Raw genomic sequence first — 24,722 nt, 5'->3', positions numbered from 1 at the left:
TTCATACGTAGTTTAAAGAAAACCTGTATAGCATGCTTTAATCAACACATATGTCACATAACAGATGAGGCACACACACATAACACATATCTCATAAAGAAATAAGCAGATCTATAAGATAGAAGAGAGTGAATACTCATTCACACATAACACAACCAAATATATATACACATAGCACGTATTTTTATATAAAATACTTCGTATTATTTTATTAGAAGAAATAACTACACACTCACTTGATCAGAAGATGATCGGACAGCACTACGGCTTATAGGAGTAGTATTCCTCAGCAGATCTGGAAGATCTCCACGAAAATCGAACTTCTCGCGGGCAGAGCTTCGACTCGGGAACCGCGCTTCTCGGGATCTTCGGGGTCTCGGGACTTGCCTCGGGGCTAGAGTATGATACCGGGACTTCGGGGTAGCTTCGGCACGAAAAACGATGCAAAAGACTAGAGAGAAGAGAAGAAAATGAACAAGAATCAAGGCTGCCTTCGGATCCTTTATATAGAGGCTGGAGCCTCGGAGTACGCGGGGCGTACAGGGCTCCGAAATCGTCATTGCATGCGTCATCCGAAGTGTCGACACTATCGGAGTACGCGGGGCGTTCTCGCGTACGCAGGGCGTTCTTCGGATCAGACGGGTGACTCGGCTTCGGATAATACCTCCGAATTTTGATTTAATTTTAATTACAAAATGATTAATAAACTTCGGAAATTCATAACTTCTTCATACGAACTCCGTTTTCGACGTTCTTTATATCCACGGAAAGGTGAGACCATGCTCTACGACTTTCGTTTAGACTCCGTCGGCTAATTTCGAATTTATTTTTATTAATTATTTTTAATAGGCCGCGACAGAAACTTTCGTTATAATTTCATAACTTCTTCGTTTGATGTCCGTTCTTGCCTAACTTTTTATCGCTTCGATACCAACAATGAGATCTTCGATTCTCATTTAGATTGTTTCGGCTAAAAACCGCTCGATCTCAAATCGAGTATTTCAGGCTGCACACCGCTAAGCCGGAACTTCGATAAATCCTAACTTCCTCATACGAAGTCAGATTTGGGCGTTCTATATATATTCGGAAACCTCGTTTCGACTATTACAACATTAACCAAAGATATTAAGTTCATTTTACACTTAAATTTTGACGCTTATTTTTATTCTTAATTAATCAGACCACATAATTAAGCAATTAAGCACAAAACACATAATACTCAAATAATACAATCTTATTATTTCAAAACGGGTTACAAAGGTTAACCTAGACTATTTTATTGCTAAATATGGCAAGCCCGGAAACACAGGCGTTACATATTATTCCCATAATATATTAATAATATTTATTCTCTCTTAATAAATCATCCTATCAAGTTGCTATGGTGAAGGCAACCCAAAAGGACCATGCACAACCGGATATAGTTACAGCCTTAGACACTATTCCAACAGCATGGTCTTCATATTATTTGTTCAGTCGTTGATTGTTTGGTCTCTTATTCCGATGTTGATTGGGTTGGTTGTCCTATACTACTCATCGGTCCACATCTAGATTTTGTGTATATCTTGGCGATCATCTCGTCTCCTAGCCGTCCAAGCGCCAACATGTTGTTTCTCGGTCTAGCACTAAAGCCGAGTATTGGGGGTAGCTAAGGTAGTTGTTGAAATTGCATGGCTTAGAAATCTCCTTCTCGAGTTATATTGTCTGTTATCTCGTAGGCTACATCTTTCTAAACTCTCGTTATTCAGTACCATAACATACAATATATATACACGATCTAGCTACCTACTCCACTTTTAAAGGGAACAGCTTCTACCTAGTCAAAGCAATAAAACAGGGGCCAACTAAACCTATCTAAACTATACTAAAAAATCTGTAAAATAAACGTGGCCTACATGGCCTTTACTAATTCAAACTCTACAAGAAGGACTAAAATACCCCTAAGGGGATAATTAGGTGATTGACTAAGTTTGGATTAACAACAACATTCTCCCCCTATAATCCAAACTATTCCTGTCAAACTTCTCTCTTTCTCTCGGTCTCTCTTTCTAAGGTAAACCATTTGTCTCATTTACCTCCTTCGTGATGGGTTTTAGCCATAAGAACTTTCCTACGTGCGCATGCAAAACCCTAATGCTCGGATCTAGGCTTTCTAATAAACATGCTTTGAATCCAAGTCTTCTAATGACTAATTAGGTTAAATAACAACATTGAAACAGATCTAGAATCATACCTTTGAGTTCCTTGTTGATCTTGAGGTCTTGGAGCTTCTAGAGTCACAAATGTCACTCCTCTAATGGCTTACAAACACCAAAGCAAGAAGAATGATTTAGGAGAGAGGAGAGGGGAGGAATTTCGACCAGAGGTTCCTTACTTAAGGTCAAGTGTCGAATTCCATCAGCCATAGGGTCTATTTATACTTGTAGACTCCTTAAGGGTTACAACCTAAACCCTAATCGGATAATCTTCTCTTAAGGCTATCCAAATCCATTCCTATATAACCCTTTGGACGATTTGAGCTATCCTAACACTCTTAAAATTCGTCCAAAGCATATCCCAATGGATTTACAGTCTAAAGCTTAACTATCAAACAATTGACAGTTTATACCCCTTTATTTAATTAATCTCTTTAAGTCACCAAATTAATTCTAATTAATTCTATGACTTATATTAATCAAATAACAATATATTATTCATTATATTATTCCCATAATATATTAATAATATTTACTCTCTCTTAATAAATCATCCTATCAAGTTGCTATGGTGAAGGCAACCCAAAAGGACCATGCACAACCGGATCAAATACTTGCCTAATATGGTTACAGCCTTAGACACTATTCCAACACTTCGGTGGTCTTCAGTCTAGTTGCCGCCCGATCTTGAAGCTTCCCAGTCGGTCGTGCTTCTTTCTTTCATTCTTCCACCAAATTAAAGTGATCAAACTTGCGGCCTGCTTTCGTTCCTCTCAACATGCCTGCTTGTTTTCTTCCTCAAAAGCCGTCTTCTGCCATCTCTGGGATCGAGCCACCATAGCCGGACCTTCATCGTTTGACACCATTGTAAGCCTTTAATGCCACAGTAGAAATGGAACACATCACAGCCAAGCAGCACACTAGTTTGATCCTCTTTTTTCTTTCTTCAACCCACACACTTGCAGGTGTGCAGAGTTCTTGTCTTCTGATCACACAGATCTATATTTTTTTCCTTCTCACGTTGACTTGCTTCTCCAAATAGGTAAGCTTCACCACACAGGTTCCTTTTCTTCTTGGTTCACTCAGAACATGGATTCAGTAGACAGCTTTCCTTCAACTCTCACAACACTCGATCTTCAAAAAAAACACAATCACACATCACACAAATGCAGTTTTAACCACACAGATTTCTTGTTTTGAACTCAGCTCACGCAGAGCTTTGTTCGGCTCAGAGCTTCTACTTTCTCTGTACACTACGGTTCACATAGAACCTCTTCATGATCCCACGATCTTAGGGCTCTGATACCAATTGTTGGAACATGCCCCTGTGAACAAACCCAAAACATACGTAGGCTACATCTTTCTAAACTCTCGCTATTCAGTACCATAACATACAATATATATACACGATCTAGCTGCCTACTCCACTTTTAAAGGGAACAACTTCTACCTAGTCAAAGCAATAAAACAGCAGCCAACTAAACCTATCTAAACTATACTAAAAAATCTGTAAAATAAACGTGGCCTACTTGGCCTTTACTAATTCAAACTCTACAAGAAGGACTAAAATACCCCTTAGGGGATAATTAGGTGATTGACTAAGTTTGGATTAACACCAACAAAATCTAGTACAACACTAAAGAACCAAACATGTGGAAATAGATTTACATTTTGTTAGGGAGCGTGTCGCAATTGGTCATGTGTGTGTTTTACATGTTCCATCCGCTTATCAACATGCAACCATTTTTACTAATGACCTACACAATCGTTTTTGGATTTTAGAAATAGTTTGAACATTCGAGATCCTCCTGCTCCAACTATGGGAGATGTGTTAAAATGGGAGAAAGACACAAATAACAACAAATAAAAATGGAACGGGAAGGAGGTTGCTATGGCAGCTCGACCATTATAGACGACAACGCCGTTGTGGACGACAGCACCAAGCTACGCTAATGATAGTGGTTGGTCGGAAGCATTTTCGGGGGAAACAGAGGAGGACAATGGTTAGGGATATTTAGAGTTTTATTTCATTTTTTAAAGAGTTTTCAGACATGATCATTGAAGTATAAAAATTATCAAATTTTGTCCCAATGCAAAAAAGTCTTTTAACAATGGACTTGACAGAGCACTCTAACTATGTTGTGGGAAGGACCATGAGTGTAGCTTTTAGAAACCACAAGACAAGCCATGTAAAAAACTAAAAAGTTGGATTAAAACTGCAGATAAGTATAAACAACAGGGACCAAAACTGTAATCCACTCTTCATCAAATGAGGAATAAAGGTCCCCCACTTTATTTAGACATAGTGAACTGTTCTCTGACACTGGCGAAATAAAGCCAGCACCATCATGACCACTAGCAAACCTCCAATTTTAGACCACCAACACCACCTCCCAATTTACTCCACAAAAACAAATGTTTACCATTTTGAGTTATTTCATCTTTTATAAGCCACTCATCTAAAGTATCCAAAGACGTTCTCAATACCACTAATTAACTGATTTTTGTTATAAAATAATTAAAACTTATCTTTATATAATTGTGGCATTCTATATTTTGATCAACTAAGTTTACAAGATTTAGATTTACCATCGCATATAATGCCACCTTACTGAATGAAAATTTGTGATAAGATGCAGTAGCTGAATGATTGTATGTCACGACCACATCAAGTAATAAATCCAGTTGCTGACAGAATGCACTGGTTGAATAAGATGGGTAACATGTTATAACTAGTCGAGTCAAGTTGGATCGACCTACAAACAACCTTTTTTTGTTTGTCTGTTTTCATATAAATAATAAATATGTTAAAGTGTGAATGTAAAAAGATACAAAATACATGACATCTAACTTTATGGATGAATCAATTTTGAATACTGCGTGCGTGCACTAATAATTTAGGAACTTATTACCCGTTTCTATTTCATGTTACTTATTTCATCCTTAGCTTTAACAAATTAACCTAATTACAAATTATCACCTCCATTCATTTAGTAACCCTTATGATGCGTGTTTTTATATAAAAAAAAAATAGAATATTTGACCAAATATATATAAACCTTGGCTCCGAAATAGATAACACTCGAACACCTGCATACAGTTGAACAAAAATCTTTAACAATAGTCAAACATCTAAAATACCCCTTAGCAAATACAAAATAAAATGATTCAAACATACCAAAAAACCGATTCAAAACTAAAAATTACATTTACACGTACAATAAGATATGATAGCAACAAGTCACGATTTTACAAAAAAAAACATTTCACAAACAGCAAAATTTTCTCAAAAGGGAAAAAAAAAAAAAAAGTAAAAAAGAGGCTAAATGTGAAAAAAAAAAAAAATAGGTGCAAAATGGTTTATTTACATAAAAGGAGTATTCGGGGCGAAGGGAGTCTTGGGAGAAAGATATTGTAGCTGTGAGTTTGTGTTGGGAGGTGTTGAGGGTAAAGTTGGTATTATGATTGATTGCAGTTGTAAATCATGTGTTGATGATAGATTGTTGATTGGAGGTTGGTATACTTGGGTGACCTCTTCATTGTTTTCATCAATGTAAACAACATCTTGCATTGTGAGTTGGTGGTATTCAACAATCTCTCTTAGAAACCGGTTTTCCCTTGCATACACTGAATTCTCCTGTGCCAACCGAGCTTTCTCTGCTAAAAGTGACTCCAGTTGTAGCCGTATCTGCAACAATACATATATAAATACCAATCACAACATTGTATTTTTAATAAGGCATTATTGTACTTGAATAATCTACCATATTATAGGATCCCACTTTCAAAAATCCATCTAATTAGATAGATTTGTAAAAGTACAATTTTGTTGTAATAGAAAGAAATGAAAGTAAGATGCTACAATAAACAAATAAACAAAAGTACATTCTTATTTTAGCAAGGTGCAATCCTCAAGGGACAGGAAAAAGACAATTTGATGCCTAATAATATAATATTCCAGTCACATGCTCACATGCACTGAGCCTGATCTCATTCCAAATGGGGATGCAGAGCTCTGGTGGGAAATTTTATAATCATTATTTATAGCATCTATAAGAGATTAAACTTTGGCTTCAAGTGTAAAGTAGTAAAGTTGTCATGCGTCGATTCACATATTACAAAGACAAAATAACAAACTTAAAGTTTTGTTTCTATTATAGTTTTTAAAACAAACAGACATAACATAACATAACATAACATACCAAATCATCGTCTTCCTGGTTGTCTCCATCTCCACGAGTCTCCCTGAGTATTTTATTTTCCTCTTCTAAATGAGCACAACGCTCCTTTGCAAAAGCAAGATCAGCCTTGACAGTTTTGAGTTCCCGAAGTAGAAGCTTTGCTTTTGCAGCCATTGCCATTGAAACCTGTGTGAGGAAAACCAAAATCCATATCATGTATCTTAATTAGTACACATTATATTATTATTACCAACCAAAACCAATTTTGAATTTGATGTATATAAAAACAGGTTCCAATTTCCATATTAATGATTGTTTGATTAGGTACACCAGGTTGCCACCTTACGTCGCGAGATGCCTTGAGTTGAATTTCTACATCAGTCTGTAGCAAGGGTTGAGGAGGCTGAAACTGCTTATTTGAAGTTTGAGTTTGATCAGGGATGATGCCACTCTTTTTCTTTACGTGTAGTTTGCGTGTTTCTTGAATTATGTCTGCAGTTTTGTTCTCCACAATTGTTCTTCCCTCCTAAAAGACAAAAACAAGCTAGATGCTAAATATTTTTCGAATGGGGGGTTATTATTATTTATAGTAGAAACTTACCTCAAGAGCATTACCAATTGTACCACCAATGTAATTAAGAGATGATGCTATAGCTCCTAACCCCTTCTGGAATCCGGGATTGTCTGTTTTTTCATGACTTTCTGGGAACTGGTCCTGGATAGAATTCTGAAAAGACAATAATAATAATAATAATGGTATGAATCATGATAAACAACTTAGCATTAAAAATTAGAAGCATTTCTTCTATATCTATTATCTAATCATAATTACCTTGGGATCTGACATTTGCTGCCTCCTCCTTTCCGGTGTTTCGTATTGTTGAGGTTCATCATCGTCTTCGATGATAGACCTAGCTTTTCTAGCCAAACCACCCCAAAATCCAGGCTTGGGTTTTTCCAAATTCTTCATTGATGTGTAGTCATATTTCATGGAATCATCCTATAACAGCATCGACATTTGTTAGTTCATCAAATCACACAAGATGTTCACTTCAAACACCATATGCATACACTCAAGTTGAACAATAACAACATTTTCACATCATTCTTTGCTTTGATGTTTTTAATTGCACTTTTCTTTTTCTTTTTTCTTAATTATGATATTAAGCAAGCAGACTAATTAGTAATTACTATGGAACTTTGTTTGTAATGCTTTAACTCTCGGGTTCAACTTAACTTATTACACGTAAATGGGAACTCCAAAAAGAAGCTTTTGTGAATTAGCTGCAATTTAATTTAGCACTCCATTATGATTATTTGTTCTTTCTATTCATCGATTGTTATTGTTTTTAGCAGAAGATAAAGTTTTATTTAACTTGTGAAAATTAAATTTCATGTCTATTAATCCACATAGATCTTGGAATTGAATAGTACCCCATTTGACTTTCTTTTTGAATGGGAGGATTGTTTGCACAAATCATATCAATCAAAGTTGAAGCTTTTTATCAAAAGCATATAAAACAGAGAAATCAAAACACACAAGAAATGATACAATTAGGTACAGAACAAGAGAGGACCTTGGGAGTAGAGGACTGAGAAGATCGAAGTGGATTCGACTTGGCGGTCCTTGGTGAAATTGCGGGTTGACCGTAAGCCGAAGAGAGCGCAGAGTCACGGTTGGCGGATGACGCTCTGATCGCTTTAGCTGCAAGAGACGGTGTAGCCGACGCGGCGGCAGATGAGGATGAACCGTCTTCTAGCGAAGTCGGAGAACTGTGACGTCTAGAATCAGGGCTAGGAATTCTAAATTCTTCCGAAGAGGTCGAATCCTTCGCGAATCCTTGACGTCTCCTATACGCCATGGACTTGCAGACACAGTTATTCTGCCACCACGACCACCACCGTCACCGCCGCTTCAGATACTTAGGTGCCGGTGCATATACACGTATTTGGTCAACAACTCCGATATAGAAGCAATTTCCGCGACTCCCTTTCCCGTCAAGTCTCTGCCACCGACAGCCCCTCAGTATAATCGCTCTCAAGTGGTCAACGTTTCGATTTCCTAACAGGTTTCAGTTCCGCTTCCACTCATATATTGAGTGTTACAAAAACGGGCACTTTTTATTTAAAACAAGATTTTTTAGGGGTTAAATATAAAAAATATACAATTTATTTTGGTTATTTCAAAAAACTTATGCATCATACTTCATATTATCCTTTAATAAAACAAACTATTAATTTCTTTCCTTTAATACTATAAAATATATTTTTAGAGGTAGATGATATAAAAGACAATAAGTTTTTGTTTTTTTTTGACAATTACTTTTTTTTTCTAAACTAAAATTCTTATTTTTCAATTTTGTTAAGTGTGGACTAAATAATTGTTTAGTCACTTGTTTCTCAGTCAATCTTTATCATAGTACTATCCTTTGAATCATTACTTACCTGGATAAAAAAAAACATCTCTTTCAAAGCAAGCATACACCTAGTTCAATTCTAAACATCCACTTCATTCAATATAAAGTTTGGCTAGTGGGTAAGATCATGAATTGGAGAGGAACACACATCGAAGACTGTTCGATCGTGAAATTGCACTATTGAAGACCATAACTGAAATGTATTGAATGTTTGAAGTGTGTTTGTTGAACAAAAGTGAATTTATATTAACTTTCGAGTAATTAGAGTGACAATGACAATGACAATTACAAAGACTTAGACTCGAGACGTATATGACTTAGAATTTGAAGATAGATATTTGGATGCAGAAAACTATGAAGGAGACCCAACCTTTGTGGTCGATGATAAGTTGGATGACAAAGATGAAGAGTATTCAAGAAACAAATCAAAGGCATCACTTAATGTGTTTCTTTGCGAACTTTTCCATTACAAATGTAATACATAAAATAATAAAGACGAACAAATTAAAAAAATGGGTATTCTGATTGTGAATGAATTAGAGGAAACGAATTGGATGATGTACCATAAGAATTTGGTGGTGAACATATGTCATGGACGAATCACAAGAATTTGTTGTGTTGTTAGCTACTAAAATCATCAGGCAATATGTTTATGCCTTAGTTTTAGTGTTTGTGAATGGATATTCTAATTCAATTTCTTATGTTTAAATGTTTTCATTAGGGCAATTTTAATGGTTTATTGTTCGTGTTTAATAAATATTCACATGCTTTGATTATTTAAGAATGATTTTCTTTTTTGTTTTGTTTTTGAAGTGACTTTATTTTGTTGTTTAAATGTTATTTTGTGATATATTTTTTTGTGATTATTTATTAATTATTTTGTTTGTAACACCTAGAATCTAGAAAGTTAATTGTTAAATTTAGGCCAATTTGGAGTTAAACTCGGCGAGTTGGAGGAGCCAACTCGACGTGTCGAAAATGAAGAATCATGATGATTAAAGGGTTTACTTGACGAGTTGAGGAGCCTCATCTCGGCGAGTAGAAGTTGTTTTGGTCGCGAGGTTTATTGAGAAAACTCAGTGAGTTGAGGAGCTAACTTGATGAGTTGGACGCTGTTTAGGAAACCCTAATGTTTAGGGTGTTGCTCCTATTTAAAGAACTTTAACCCCTTGGCTGGCCTCCTTACCAGCCACCTTTGTCCAGAAAAAACCCTAAAATCGTGCATCTTATCCCAAGTTGAGTGTGTGAGCTTAAAAGTTGCTTCTTTTGGTCCCATTTTGAAAGAGCTTGAAGTTGGTAGTGCCTAGCTTGAAGGGAATGTTTTAGATCCAAAATCTCCTTGTGTTTTACTACTCATTTGAGGTAAAAATTCGAAATTTTGTTCATCTATTTCTTAGATCTCTTCCTTGGAAGTTTATTGTCATATTTGACTCATTTTTGGATTGTCATGGGGTTGAGCATTTCATGGGGCTATCACTTTAGATCTGGACGTTTGTGTAACACCCCGACTCTCAGGTATTAATTTTTTTACAGCTTCATTTTTAATATTGGAAGGTCTACTCGACGAGTTGATTCCCTAACTCATCGAGTAGGAACTTTTGGGGCCACGTTTTAAATGACCAACTCGCCGAGTCGGAGATATGACTCGACGAGTTGGAGCTGGAGGATGAAACCCTAATTTACAGGGTCTTGCACCATATTTAAAGAGTCATTAGCCTCCCTTAGCCTCCTTTACAGCCCCATGTGCATCCAAAAACCATAATTTGTGTGTGTGCTCCATTCTTATGTGATTTTCAAGTTTGGAAGGTGTTTTGCAAGGAGAAGACTTGAAGTATAAGAGGAGTAGTACAAGAGGAGCTAGTGGGTCTGACTCTTCTGCTTCTTGGCATCAGTTTGAAGGTAATAAGTTGTTACCTTGACCTTTTTTCCTTATAGTTCTCATTATGTTGAAGATTAGGGCTTTTCTAGCATATTTATGTTAGCCATTTTGGGTATGGGCTAGGATCTGAAGTTGCAACTTCCTATCTGAACTTACCTTGGTCTATATATCTATAAAGTCTCCAACTTTAGCAAGTATGGACCTTCTCTTGTGAGTTAAACCCCATTTCAAGCTTGGATTTGACATTCTAAGCCTTTAGAGCCTTACATGCACGTAAAGTTTGCAACTTTATGTGATAAACATGCCTTGGGAAGCTTGATCTGCAATACAGAGCTCTGGAATGGCTTAAAAAGCATCTAAATTGAGAAAGGACTGAAAGGACTCGACGAGTTGCATGGCCAACTCGACGAGTCCAATGAAGATTTTCGTGCAAGGACTTATGCATGGACTCGGCGAGTCAATAGTGTGACTCGGAGAGTCAGTTAGGGTTTCCCCAACATTTGGTCATGCATGAACTCAGCGAGTTTCAGGGAAACTCGACGAGTCAACTGGGAATTTCACGATTTCTCGAGTTCAGGAAGGACTCGACGAGTCAATGAACTGCACTCGACGAGTCGGGTCAACATGGACTGTTGACCTTGACCATTGACTTGGACTTTGACCAAGGGTTGGCTAGTTGACTGCTGGGGTATTTTGGTAAATTGGAAATTTATGGAAAAGGTCTTATGGTAAATATAGGTGGTGGAGTTCGTGGTCGTGGTTCGAGAGTTTGAGTTATCACTTCGATTTGACAGTTGAGAGGTGAGCTATCCTCACTATACTAAGGGGTCTAAGGCACCAAGGTCGGCCCATTGGATTTGGTATCCCGATTGTTTAATGATGTGTTAAGTATGAGATAGTTATACATGCTGGTTTTCCATGCGAGTTAGGTAGATATGTACGACTATATGTGTTACCGTTTGATTATTTGTATGCGCAATTAGTTGTATATGTAGACATGTTGTGTGGGTAGGGTTGAGGTTGCACTGCCTCGTGCAGTGACCAACAAACCCTGGAGTATGCCAGATATCAGCTGAGGGTCAGGAAGGCATACCAGACACATACTGAGGACTCATTCGCAAGCCAGATGCGAGTTGAGGACCAAGTGGTATGCCAGACTCGTACTGAGGGTAGATCAGTTATGTTTCAGTCTTAGGACTGCAGGGCGCAAGCCAATCATAAGTTGTGGGCACGAAAGCAAACCTAACTTATGTTGTGGGCTCGGTGGCAGGCCAGATGTGAGCTGTGGGCCCGAAAGGCAAGCCAGACTCACACTGGGGGCCCAGGGGGTAATCCAGTCTGTAGAGATGTGGACCCATTACATGTTGTTATTATGTATATTGTTGTTATGTATCGGTATTTTGGAAGAACTCGCTAAGCTTTGGGCTTACAGTTTCAGGTTTTTGTTTCAGGTGCATCAGATGATCGCGGAAAGGCAAAGGCGTGATCATACTACTCCTCATGTTTATGACTTGTTTTTGGGATACTCTGATATTATACTATTTTAAAAACAAGTTTTGTAATAATTAATGGTTTAGAAATATTTTGAAAAAATTTAAATTTGGCATGATTTTTATGGATGTTACAAGTTGGTATCAGAGCCTTGGTTTGAGTGAATTGGAGGAACATTTGTGTGAATCCAGTCTCAAACTAAGGAAAAGATTTTCAAAATAAATTTCAAAAAGTTTTCAAAATATCAAAGGGGGATGCAGGGTGTACGATCAACCGGAGCCAGTAAGTAGTCCCAAAATACCATACGGATTATTTAATATTGTGATATGTAGAACATGTTAGTATTAGGCTAGGGATCTTCAGGAATTGCATGATAGAATTGTCTGATTACATGATGCCTAATAACCTAGGGTTTCCTTATATGAAATTGACATCATTACTGTAGTTGTCGTGTATGCACCACGACTATACATAATTAAGATCTTATAGTCTGAGAATGTTTGGTTTGGCCTTATTTCTTGTTCTTGTCTGATGAAGGGCTTAGGGTAGGATCAAGTATTCGAAAGTCTATAGGGTCCAACGTTATGTATGGTTAGCATACGCAAGTGTTGCAGGGTTGGTGGAAGTTTCACGGGTAGGTTGTGCGAGGCTGGTAGGTCAGTTATGAGATAGTTAGCTTTCCTTTAGGAGTGAGGAATGAGCGACTGTCATGCATATGTATATTGTTAGGGTGTTGTGATGATACTTGAGACAAATATGGGTAGGTTTGGAAGGTAGTATGGGCCCGTACTACTGAACGCACATGACCCATACGTGTAGCAAGGAAGTCACAACCCCTAGGGTTTAGTTGAAAGTTGGTTCCATGTTATTATGTGGATTATCTGATAGCTTTCTGGTATATTTTCATAATGGTGGTTACGAGGCGTTTTGTGACCCGATCCAGATCGGGATCAGGGCAGGGCGATCAGGGTGCTCCGATAGAGCCCGAGATTATCGGCCAGGATAGGCCAGCAGTGACAGAGGATCATGTTAGGGAGATCATCCGCGAGGAGGTGGTCGAGATTGTCCGGGTTCAGATCCCGAAGATGTTAGGGTCTATTAAGACCGCTATGATGGAGTATTCCGATGACAGATATGCAATCCTTGATGAGACAGCTGCCACAACAGCTACAACGGCTGTAACAGCGGCATGGGGAGGAGCTGGCCGAGCTTTTCAGTACCGGGACTTCAATAACACGAAGCCCCCTACTTTTGATGGGACTCAGGACCACATCAAATCCATGAGATGGGTGTCCGACGTAGAGGGTTGTTTCTTTACATGTTCATGTCCTACTGACCAAAAGGTCATATATGCCCTAAACCTGCTGAGGTCCAGGGCAAAGGACTGGTGGAGCTTGATGACTGGGTCTGTAACGCCCGTGTTTCTGGGCTTTCCATTTTTAGTAATTTAATAGTCTAGGTTAACCTTTGTAACCCCAATTTGAAATAATAAAATGTATTATTTGTGAATTATTTGAATTATGTGATTTATGTGTGTATTTTCTTAATTTTTATAATTTAATGAATTAAGAATAAAATAAGCGTCAAAATTAAAGTGTGAGATAAGCCCGATATCTTTGCATAAATTTGTAGTGGTTGAAACAAGGATTCCGGAGATATAAGGAATGCCAAAATTCGAGTTATAACGAAGAAGTTATGACCTGTCGAAGTTTCGCGACAAAACCGGCACGACGCCGAGTGACGTAAAATATGAATTTAAGATAGAACGATTTTTAGCCTTAGCGATCTAAACGAAAGTCGTAGATTTCGTTAAACCGAGAGCGTGCATAAAAGGAACGCCCAAATCTGACTTCGTATGAGGAAGTTATGATTTTTCTAAGTTTTGACTTAGCAATGTGCAGCCCGAATACTCGATTTGAGATCGAGCGGTTTTTAGCCGAAACAATCTAAATGAGAATCGAAGATCTCGTTGTTAGTAGCGAAACGATGAAAAGTTAGGCGAGAACGGATGTCAGACGAAGAAGTTATGAATTTATAACAAAGTTTTTCTGTCCCGGCCTTCTAAAAATAAATAATAAAAATAAAATTCAAAATTAGCCGACGGAGTCTAAATGAAAGTTGTAGAGTATGGTCTGACCTTCGCGTGGATATAAAGAACGTCGAAAACGGAGCTCGTATGCGAAAGTTACGCAATTTAGAAGTTCGACGAGTCAATTACGCCCAACGTAATTTGAGTACGCCCAGCGTACTCAGTCGGATTCAACTTGTCTGACCAATACTTGAGTGCCACAGATCGACACATGCAGTGACGTCAAAGTACGCCCCGCGTAATCCCAGACCCTCAGCCTATAAATAGAACTCGAAATCAGCCATTTTCTCTTGTTCAAACTCTCCCCTCTCTCTAAGTTTTGCCTCGATTTGCGTGTCAATCATATCCCAAAGCCCCGGTAATATTCCTGAGCCCCGAAGCGAGATCCGAAACCCCGAAGATCCCGAAGAGCGTTATTCCCGAGCCGAAGCTCTGCCCGCGAGGAGCCCGGTTTTTGTGAAGATCTTCCAGATCTACGAAGAGACACTACTTCTGCAAGCCGTAGTGCTGCCCGATCGTCTTCCGATCAGGTGAGTGTATAGTCCCTTTTCAATACGCGATATTATACAAGTAATTTTTAAACGTATTTAAGAATACGGGATGTGAATGTGTAGTCATTTTCATTCCAACGCAATATTATGAAGTATTATATATAAAATATGTGCTATGTGTATATATTTTGTTGTTATATGTGTGAATGTATATTCACTCTCTTCTATCTCATAGATATGATATATTCTCTATGAAATGCATGTTATGTGTGTATGCCTCATCTGTTATGTGGAATATGTATTGATTAAAGCATGTTATACAGGTTTTTAAACAATGTATAAAAATGTATATTTTTATCTACTAATATGTTGGGTAGAACATGGGTAGATAATTGGTGTGAAATAAACACATGAGAGGCCTCGGTGTTATTAGTGTTATTCTAGTCATTCAGCAGAGTATGGATGATGACCACGGATTATTCTAGACTGTCCTGTGGAACACTAGCAGGCTCATTACCTGTAGGTGTTGTGAACGACGTGTTCACCGGTGTACTCTATCCCCCACATGGTTGCCTTTAGGATACTTATTGTTGAGGAAGCCCCTATGCAGTAATGTCCGTCCCGATGAAAATCCTGAATTAGGTTCCTTATAATAGAAGTTATTTTAGGGACGTAAAGTGAGGATAACGGGAATGGGTAATCAGGTTTTATTGTGGATTGTTGAAATTAAATATAATTATTATGGGTTGAAAACCCTATATGCTCACCAGGCTCCCAAGCCTGACCCACTCAGTTTATTTGTATTACAGGAAGTGGCGCAAGAGCTTAAGATGGGCGAATCATCAAGTTGTTTTTGTTTACAAGTCTGTATATGTATATATTTGTTGAACAGCTTGTAATGTTATCGTTTATGCTTTATGATCTATATCGGAACATGACATCCCGACTTTTGATTATGAAATGAAATCATATTTCTATATGAAATGTTTTGATAAATATCTATTTTATCATGTTTTGTTTTTGGGAACAAATTCCGCATCTCTTTTAAAATCAAACGGATTTACTCTGAAATTGTTTAAAAAGCATAAATGAAATCGGTCTTTTCTGGCCGAGATTTTGGGGATGTCACAGTTGGTATCAGAGCATTAGTTTAAGCGAACTAGGAATTTGTAGGATTTCTAGACTTAAACTTAGTATGCTAAGTGGAGATTGTGAGATGTGTGTCTGATAAATTTTAGACACGAGCACTAGTTTATTTTAGGAAAGTTGCCTAAAATGCTTTTATGTGCTAAATGTTATATGTTGCCATATATGATATTGTTTGTTCGGATCTACGGTTTGTTGCCAACCGGATCTGAAGGTTTATGTGTTTAGGATTCTAAGCGTATGTATACGATATTAGAACTAGCATGTAATCGTTTGGAGTAATAAGGTGAAATTATTCGGTGTGTAGATCAAAAATGGTGAGAACAAGAAGCGGAGTTGGAAATGCTGATGAAAACAGGAATCAACCGCCTGTAATCAACAAGTACATGTTGTAGCTGATGCACCTGAGCCGATAACAATGGCTGGTGTACAAATGATGATTCAAATGATGTTGGATCGTCAGATGGAAGAAACAAGACGCCTGCTTAGGCAGAATCGTGAAGAACCATCAATTCAAGCGGAAGAGCCCGAGGAGAATGGAGGGTAGTCTGAAGGAGAAAACTTTAGTGGGATCATTGGTCAAGACGAACAACCAGTGGTTAGACGCAATAACCAGTATGGAGGAAATGATGGTCGTGGGTGCAAGTATAAGGATTTCATGGCATCCAAACCACCATGTCTATCCGGAAGCCCGACGCCGGTACAAGTTATGGACTGGGTCTCCGAAATGGAGACTATGTTTGAAAGTTGCGAATGCAGTAACAGGCAGAAGACCGCTCTTGCGATCCCTCTGCTAAAATCTGACGTGTTGAGTTGGTGGAAGCTATTAGCTGACTCTATGCCCAAGGGAGAAGCAAGAAAAATGTCTTGGGAAGACTTTGTGGAACAACTAAAACTGCAATACTGCTCCGAGCAGGACCTTCTGGAAATCAGTAATGAGTTTCAGAATTTGAAGAAAGGGAAATTGAGCGTTACTGAATACGTTGCAAGTTTCACAGAAAAGATGAAGTTTATCCCATATTTGGTGCCTACAGAACTCTCTAAGGTCAACAAGTTTGCCCTTGGACTACCAGCGGACTATGGTCCAATGGTTAAACAAGCAACCACATTGAAAGCCGCCATCTGGGCTGCTAGAAATGTTGAGACCCAGATCAAGGAAAAAGGTCTGGAAAGGTTAGAGGTTGGTGAGAAGAGGAAAATCGATGGATTTTCAGGGTCCAGCAAGAAAACTAAATACCTGAAGTCTAGTTTGAAGGGAAGTGGAGGAAAGGTAGAGGAGAAATGGTGCGACAAGTGCAAGAAGAAGCATCATGGGAAGTGTGGCGGGGAAACCACATGCTTCAAATGTGGAAAGCTAGGGCATTATGCCAACGACTGCACCTTCACCAAGAATGTTTGTTATGGTTGTGGTGAGGAGGGGCACATCTTAAGGGATTGTCCGAAAAAGAAGGAAGCAACAAGACCCAACATTCTGCCAAAGCCAAAGGCGAGAGTATTCCAGATGACACTGGAAGCTGCTAAAGATGAAGCTGATGTCGCTTCAGGTACCTTTCTCGTTAACAAATTGCCTGCCCAAATTTTATTTGATTTTGGAGCCAACTACTCCTTTATATCGCATGAATTTGGTAGAAAAACTAGCTTTGCCTGTTGATAGACTAGATAATGCTTTATTAGTCGAAGTTGCTAGTGACAAGTTTGTACCTATTAGCCATCGTATGAAAAACATTTTAATTGACTTGAATGGGAATAAGTTCCACAAGGAATTATTACCTATAGAACTTAATGGTTTCGAAATCGTATTGGGAATGGATTGGCTTAGCGCCAATGATGCCGAAATTTTATGCAAGAAGAAAATAGTGAAAGTGAACCCGCCTGGGAAGGAATCGTTTATGGTGTATGGAGATAAACTCAGAGTAAATTCTGGGATCATTTCTCTAATGAAAGCCAGAAAATGTTTGACCAAGGGGTGTACATCATACTTAGCATTCGTGATCAATGCTAAGAAGGAAAAGAATGTGATGCAAAATATTCTTGTTGTGTGTGATTATCCGGAAGTATTTCCCGAAGATCTTCCTGGATTACCGCCCGATCGACAAGTAGAATTTTGTATTGACTTGTTGCCCGGAACAACGCCAATTGCAAAAGCACCTTATCGATTAGCACCGACGGAGATGAAGGAGCTAATGATGCAACTTCAGGAGTTATTGGACAAAGGTTTCATAAGACCTAGTTCATCACCCTGGGGAGCTCCGATGTTATTCGTAAAGAAGAAAGATGGAAGCATGAGGATGTGCATCGATTATAGGGAGCTGAATAAGACAACAATAAAGAATAGATATCTGTTGCCGAGGATTGATAACCTATTCGATCAGCTAGAAGGTTCAAGTTATTTTTCAAAGATCGACCTAAGGTCAGGATATCATTAGCTGAAACTAAGGGAGTAGGATATAGAGAAGACCGCATTCAGAACGCGATATGGACACTATGAGTTCTTGGTTATGTCGTTTGGACTAACCAATGCTCTAGCAACATTCATGGATTTAATGAACAGGGTTTGTAATCCATTCCTTGATAAATCTGTGATAGTGTTCATTGATGACATTCTGATTTATTCGAAAAGCCAAGAGGAGCAAGGCAGACACTTGCGGGAAGTGTTGGAAGTCTTGAAGAAGGAGAAGTTGTATGCGAAGTTCTCCAAATGTGATTTCTGGATTCGTGAAGTCCAATTCTTGGGTCACGTGGTCAACCAAGAAGGGATAATGGTTGATCCAGCGAAGATCGAAGCTGTGATGAAGTGGGAACAAACGAAAAGTCCCACGGAGATCCGAAGCTTTTTAGGATTAGTCGGATATTACCGAAGATTTATCCAAGGCTTTTCTTCGATCGCTAGTCCATTAACAGCTTTGACCCACAAAGGAGCTATTTATGCTTGGAGTGATAAGCATAAAGAAGCATTCGAGAAGCTAAAGAAGAAACTATGCGAGACACCGATACTTTCTCTACCCGATGGAGTTGAAGACTTCGTTGCTTATAGCGATGCGTCTAGGGTTGGATTGGGTTGTGTTTTGACCCAAAGGGATAAGGTGATCGCATATGTGTCTCGACAGCTGAAAGAGCATGAAAAGAACTACCCGACTCATGATTTGGAGTTGGCAGCGGTAGTTTTCGCTCTGAAAATATGGAGGCATTACCTCTATGGCACGAAGTGCAAACTATTCACTGATCATAAGAGTCTCCAATATCTCTTTAGTCAGAAAGAATTGAATATAAGGCAACGACGCTGGCTGGAATTACTTAAAGACTACGACTGTGAGATACTTTACCACCCCGGTAAAGTAGGAGAGCTAGAGTGTCTGTTGTGAGTCTCTATCGCCAACGAACACGGGGTTTCTGCTTCTTCGGTTTTGGGTAAGATCTCAATTCGGGTATCGCACATGTTTAGTTCATGATTTTTTGTTCCAACAAAACATGGATTAAGATATTTACACGCTGAGGGCACCAATCTCCAGGTTCAAGGGTAATGAATGGGTTTATTGGATGGTGGTTTGAGTTATTGTGATGTGTCTTGGGTTGGTTTTATCTGTGAAAGAGCCATAATGTGTCTGAAGTGAGGAGAAGATGGGTTGTTGAAGACCAAGTAGGAGGTGAGTCTGCAGTGGGTCATGTAGAGTTCATTTTGCTAGCAGAAGTTTGATGGCAGGGCATGTAAGCAATTCCAGGCAATCGCTTTTCTTTTCGGGAGACGAGTGGCATTGTTGTTTGTGTGTGTCTTTTGGTTCAGCAATCGGTGAGGTTTCTGGTGTTTCGGGTAGTGGGCAGACAAGTTGGGATCAGGGAGGTCTCGGCTTCATCCGAGAAGCAGCATATGGTAGTAGGAAGAGTTGAAGTGGGGTTATGACTTGGGATTCGTGTGTGGAGTTGCTTGGATTCAAGGTATACGCTAAGTTGTTTGCAGTTTGATTAAATGATCTCACAGGGGCTGACTTGACCATGTTGCGCAACTCCCGTCTGATTCTAACCGTTATAGGGATGAGTCTCATACTCGAAGGATTATTTGAGCCTCATGTTAAGTTGAGCATTATGCAGCCGCATTTGATCAGCAACCTTGTTCATTTGGAAGCCTCAAGGTATTACGGGTGGAAAGTATTCTATTTAGGCTAGTTTTATTATGAAATAAGTTCGATGATGGTTCAGTGTGGGCAGTTTTCGGGAAGCTAGGTCAATTTGAAGTTTCGAGTTCGGAAGAATAGATAGGTTTTTATGCAGGAAGGTTTAAGGTTCGTTCCTTTTCAGGAGGGTAAGTTCTTTTAGGGTTGGTATCAGGATACCTTGGGAAGGTTATATTTATTCCGAATTGTGGAGGTATGGACCAGATTGTTGGATGTGCTGGGAAGGTAAGGACGAATTTTGAGGAAGAAATCTAATTCAAGTGGGGGATAGTTGTAACACCCTGTTCCGAATAGACTCCTAGTCTGGGGCTGTAGACCAAATATCAATCATCATAAGGATTAGGGATTTTGGAAAGGTAGGATCTAGGCCCATTTGGGTACGGGTGATGTATTGGAAGTGATCCGGGTGTTCGATTCGTGTTTTTGAGCCTAGGGGTATTTCGGTAAAGTGTAAGTTGGGCTTTTGTGAAACATGGATTTTTGTTCGGAAGTTATTAAGAAAGTTATGAGTTGATAGAAGTGTAGGGCTTCTCCTTACCTTTCCGTGGATATAAGGATCGTCGGAAACGGGTTTAGAACAAAGAAGTTATGGCCTTCGGAAGTTTCATGGTTTTCAGGCTTAGTCGAGTACGCGGGGCGTACAAACCAGGATGGTCGTGAAGGTTCCCAGGAGTACGTTGGGCGTACTCCAGTCAGATCAGAACCCTATTTTAGGGTCTCAGACCCTATTTAATCTCCTTATCTCATAACCTAACCCTAATATCTTCAGCCTCCATCCCTCTAAACCCTAGAAATCATCCTTAATCACTCATGGTGGCATTTTGTGCTTATGGAGTCCATTTTTGGAGTGTTTGGTCCATTTTCAAGAAGGCGGAGCTTGATGCAAAGATGGGGATCAAAGGGAAGCTTATGGATCTGGCTTTTGGGACTCATTTTCAGCTTGATGAAGGTATAAAGCTTTGAACATGATCATTGATATCTTAGATCTCTTACTAGTGAGTTTTAGTTTATTTGGTTCAAAGATGAGATCTAGTGGTCTTGATTTTATTCCAGGAGCTTTGAGTTGCCCTTGTTAGTGTTTTTGAGGTTCAAGGTCTATAAAGTTGGTGCCTTTAGAGTTTAAGACCATCCATGTTGAAGTTTGAGTCGTTTCCATGTAAGTAGAATGTTATACTTTGAGATTTGGTCTTTTTGGGGCATGCAAAGTCACCAAGTTATTGACTTTATGGGTTTAGACGTCATTTGGGACGCATATCTGTGGCTTGGACTTATGGCTTAAAGTATTAAGTGCTTAATGGCAAAATGGGATTAAGAGGGAAGTACGTTGGGCGTACAAGCCATTAAGCGAGTACCCGCAGTGTACTGCTGAGTACGCCCTGCGTACTCAGTCAGGTTGGACTTCGTTATTTAGGCTTTAGGATTGGGCCATTTCTTGGGCTAGGTTGTTGTGGTCTTTCATGGGCCATTTGGAAACAAGGTTTTGGACTAAGGAAATTTATTGGTCTTGAGGAAAAGGCCATTAGAAAGGTTCGGGCCCAATTTGGAAAATTGGGCCATAATTGGGCCTTGATGATTATGAGATATTGGGCCATTGGAATACCAAGAGTTTGGACTAGAATAGATTGATGGGCCTTAAGGTAAGACCATGAAGGGGTCTGGGCCCAATTTAGAAAGTTGGGCCATATGTTTGGCTTCGACCCATTACTTGACTTTTAGGCCTTTGGGTATAAGTTGGACCTTGGGCTTGGAACCCAATTATTAATTGGGTATTGTTTGATGTTGGCAGTTCGGGAATCTATCAACCAGCAACTATAGTTTCATCCGCGGGACTTCAGTAGTGCCAGGTGATGAGTTATCCTCACTATACTATGGGGTCAAAGGCACCAATGCCAGCCCATGGGATATGTTATCCTAGCAGTTGGTATTATGTCGAGTATGAGTTAGTTTTGCATGGTTGAGGTTGTACTACTCCGTGTGGTAGCCAACAAACCTTAGAGTATTCCAGATATGAGCTGAGGGTCGGGCGGAGCATGTAAGGACCCGGGAGTATTCCAGATATGAGCTGAGGGTCGGGTAGAGCATACCAGACTCGTTCTATAAGCTTGGTGGCAATCCAGATGTGAGTTGTGGGCCCTTAAGGCAAGTCAGACTCATATTGTGGGCCCAAGGGTAATCCAATATGTAAAGCTGTGGACCCGGTACATGTTGTTATTTGTTATATGAGTTATTTGTAGTGTATCGGTATTGGGGGGGGGGGGGGGGGAACTTACTAAGCTTTGGGCTTACAGTTTCAGTTTTGGTTTCAGGTACCTCAGAGGATCGCGAGAAGGCAAAAGCATGAACGTACAACTCCTCATATTTTATGACTATGTTTCTGGGAGACTCTGATATTAAACTATTTTGAAAACATTTTGTAATAACTAATGGCTTTTAAATGTTTGAGAAAGTTTTAAATTGGCTTGATTTTTATGGGTGTTATAGTTTCCGTTGAATAGAAACGCCTCCTTAGAAAATCAATCTCTTTGTAGATATTTGTGTTTATGCGATTTTTTGTGATAGACTGATGGGTCACAGGGATATATCATTTGCGATGGTTGGGTTTTATATTTTGGTTTCCAGATATGGGTTTCATTTAGATATTATTTTTTCTTTTCTGGTGGGTTTAGATGGGTTAGCCAACTGATTATGGTTTTCATTCGGGTTCTAGTATATGGTTTATGGTTGATTGATGTTGTCGCTGGTACTGGTTCACCAAAGGAGTATGACCAGAAGAAAGTGAAGAGAGGGGTGGTGGGAGTTGGTGGATATGAGGGGGATCGATGATGTTTGAAGATTTATAGAGATGGTACAGATGGTCGATAGTGAAAAGCATTGGCTTTAGATTGCAGATCGATGACGCACTGTGTTTTATGACGGAATCTACTATTTTTTAGTATAGTTCGGCGTTTTCCATGGAGAGGATTGAGATTTACTGTCTACTTAACACAAGGAGGTAGGGGAGGGGAGGAGGGTTCAGTAGTGTGGAGCTTTGATTCGATCTTAAGATGCTTTGATTCGATCTTAAAAGAAAAATTAATATTTGAACATAATAGATACTATGGACAGACCTGCAACCCATCTCCCATGTGAAGCTTTGTGTGAAAAACTAGATCTCTCCAAGTTACCCATCTCCATCGTAAAACCTATACCTCCCGTCTAAGGCTTTATGTTTATGCAATCGGTTAATACAAGAACTTTCTAAATCAAAGTTTTTCTTATTGTATATCCAAGAGACTAAGTCCATTTATGATTCACCTCTTCATAATTTTTTTGTTGGGTTGTTTTCTTTTTGGAGGTGTTTTCTATACTCAAATATAGCAAAAGCAATGGCTCTAAAGTCTTTTTATAAGGTGCACCCATAATGCTTATAAAATGAAGTTAAAGAGATGATGTTAATGGAGAAGAAGACGATATTAGTGTTGGGTTTTGATATAAAATATAAATTTGTTTTTCATAAAAAACGGCAACCTGTAGGTGTTGTGAACGATGTGTTCACCCGGTGTACTCTAAACCTAGGTGATCATGCACACTTGATGCCTAAACCCTGGTGATCATGCAGACTTGATGCCTAAACCCTGGTGATCATGCAGACTTGATGCCTAAACCCTGGTGATCATGTAGACTTGATGCCAAAACCCTGGTGATCATGCATACTTGATGCCTAAACCCTGGTGATCATGCTGACTTGATACCTAAACCCTGGCAACTATGCAGACTTAGTGCCCATTGTGTAAACCATGGCAACGATGGACTTTGTGCCGATTCCTTAGGATGATCCTTAGGAACGAATGAACGTGTAACACCAAGATTTCCAAAAACAAAATTTTCATTTAATTAATCAGTTTAATATTAAAAACACTTGTTTAAAATCTTATTCACATTCGAATTACAAAATGTAGTTTCATTTTCATTATAAAAGAAGACCAGGATCCTCCAAAACGCAACTATTTCTTCGGTGTGTACAATCGAACCGTTGCCATCCCGCGTTACTGTAAGAACCTGAAACCACATAACATAAACAACGTAAGCACGAAGCTTAGTGAGTTCCCCAATATACCTTACGCACATACGCCTTTCCAGGCCCTGACCATCCGGTCCACTGCACAATGCCTTCCGGCCCATGAGATAATCGCCTTCCGGCCCATAAGATATTTGCCTTCCGGCCCATAAGGTAATCGCCTTCCGGCCCATACACATATATAACACATAATACATTTACTCTAACATTCAAGCACATACATCACATATCATACCTGACCTTTCTGTCACATAACACTTTGCCTTCCGGCCCACATATCATACATATCACATATAACAATTAACTTACCACATATAGCATACATATCACATAACATATCCGACCTTCCGGTCACACAGTCAAACCCTTCCGGGTACAGTATAGTGAGAAGACTCACCTCGCGGATACTGGAAGATAGCAACTCCTGAAATCTCTTGCACTTGATCCTCCGAGCTACAAGCTCCCTGTCTCATCATATATCTCTTTTTAATACTTCTATCTTCCACGTTAACTGACCCTGAGAAATCACACCAGTCAACTCTGGTCAACAGTCCATTGTCAGCTCGACTGGACTCGGCGAGTTCCCTGGCGACTCGGCGAGTCTGGT

General features: G+C 39.2%; 1 protein-coding gene across 1 annotated transcript; it reads right to left on the bottom strand.

Annotated features, from left to right (window-relative positions):
* Nucleotides 1-5,359: 5,359 nt before the first annotated feature.
* On the bottom strand, nucleotides 5,360-8,468 carry LOC111908442 (uncharacterized). Its single transcript, XM_023904267.3, has 6 exons — nucleotides 7,954-8,468; nucleotides 7,209-7,376; nucleotides 6,978-7,103; nucleotides 6,723-6,902; nucleotides 6,398-6,562; nucleotides 5,360-5,883 (listed from the first exon to the last, which is right to left on the bottom strand). The coding sequence occupies exons 1-6, from the start codon at nucleotides 8,236-8,238 to the stop codon at nucleotides 5,560-5,562; spliced, it is 1,248 nt and encodes a 415-aa protein (XP_023760035.1). The 5' UTR covers nucleotides 8,239-8,468; the 3' UTR covers nucleotides 5,360-5,559.
* Between the last annotated feature and the right edge of the window lie 16,254 nt (nucleotides 8,469-24,722).

This window comes from Lactuca sativa, chromosome 9 (assembly GCF_002870075.4).
Source record: "Lactuca sativa cultivar Salinas chromosome 9, Lsat_Salinas_v11, whole genome shotgun sequence".
In the NCBI taxonomy this organism is placed as follows: Eukaryota; Viridiplantae; Streptophyta; class Magnoliopsida; order Asterales; family Asteraceae; genus Lactuca; species Lactuca sativa.
Note: the sequence above shows the minus strand (reverse complement) of the source record. Positions and strands in the feature narration are given on the sequence as shown.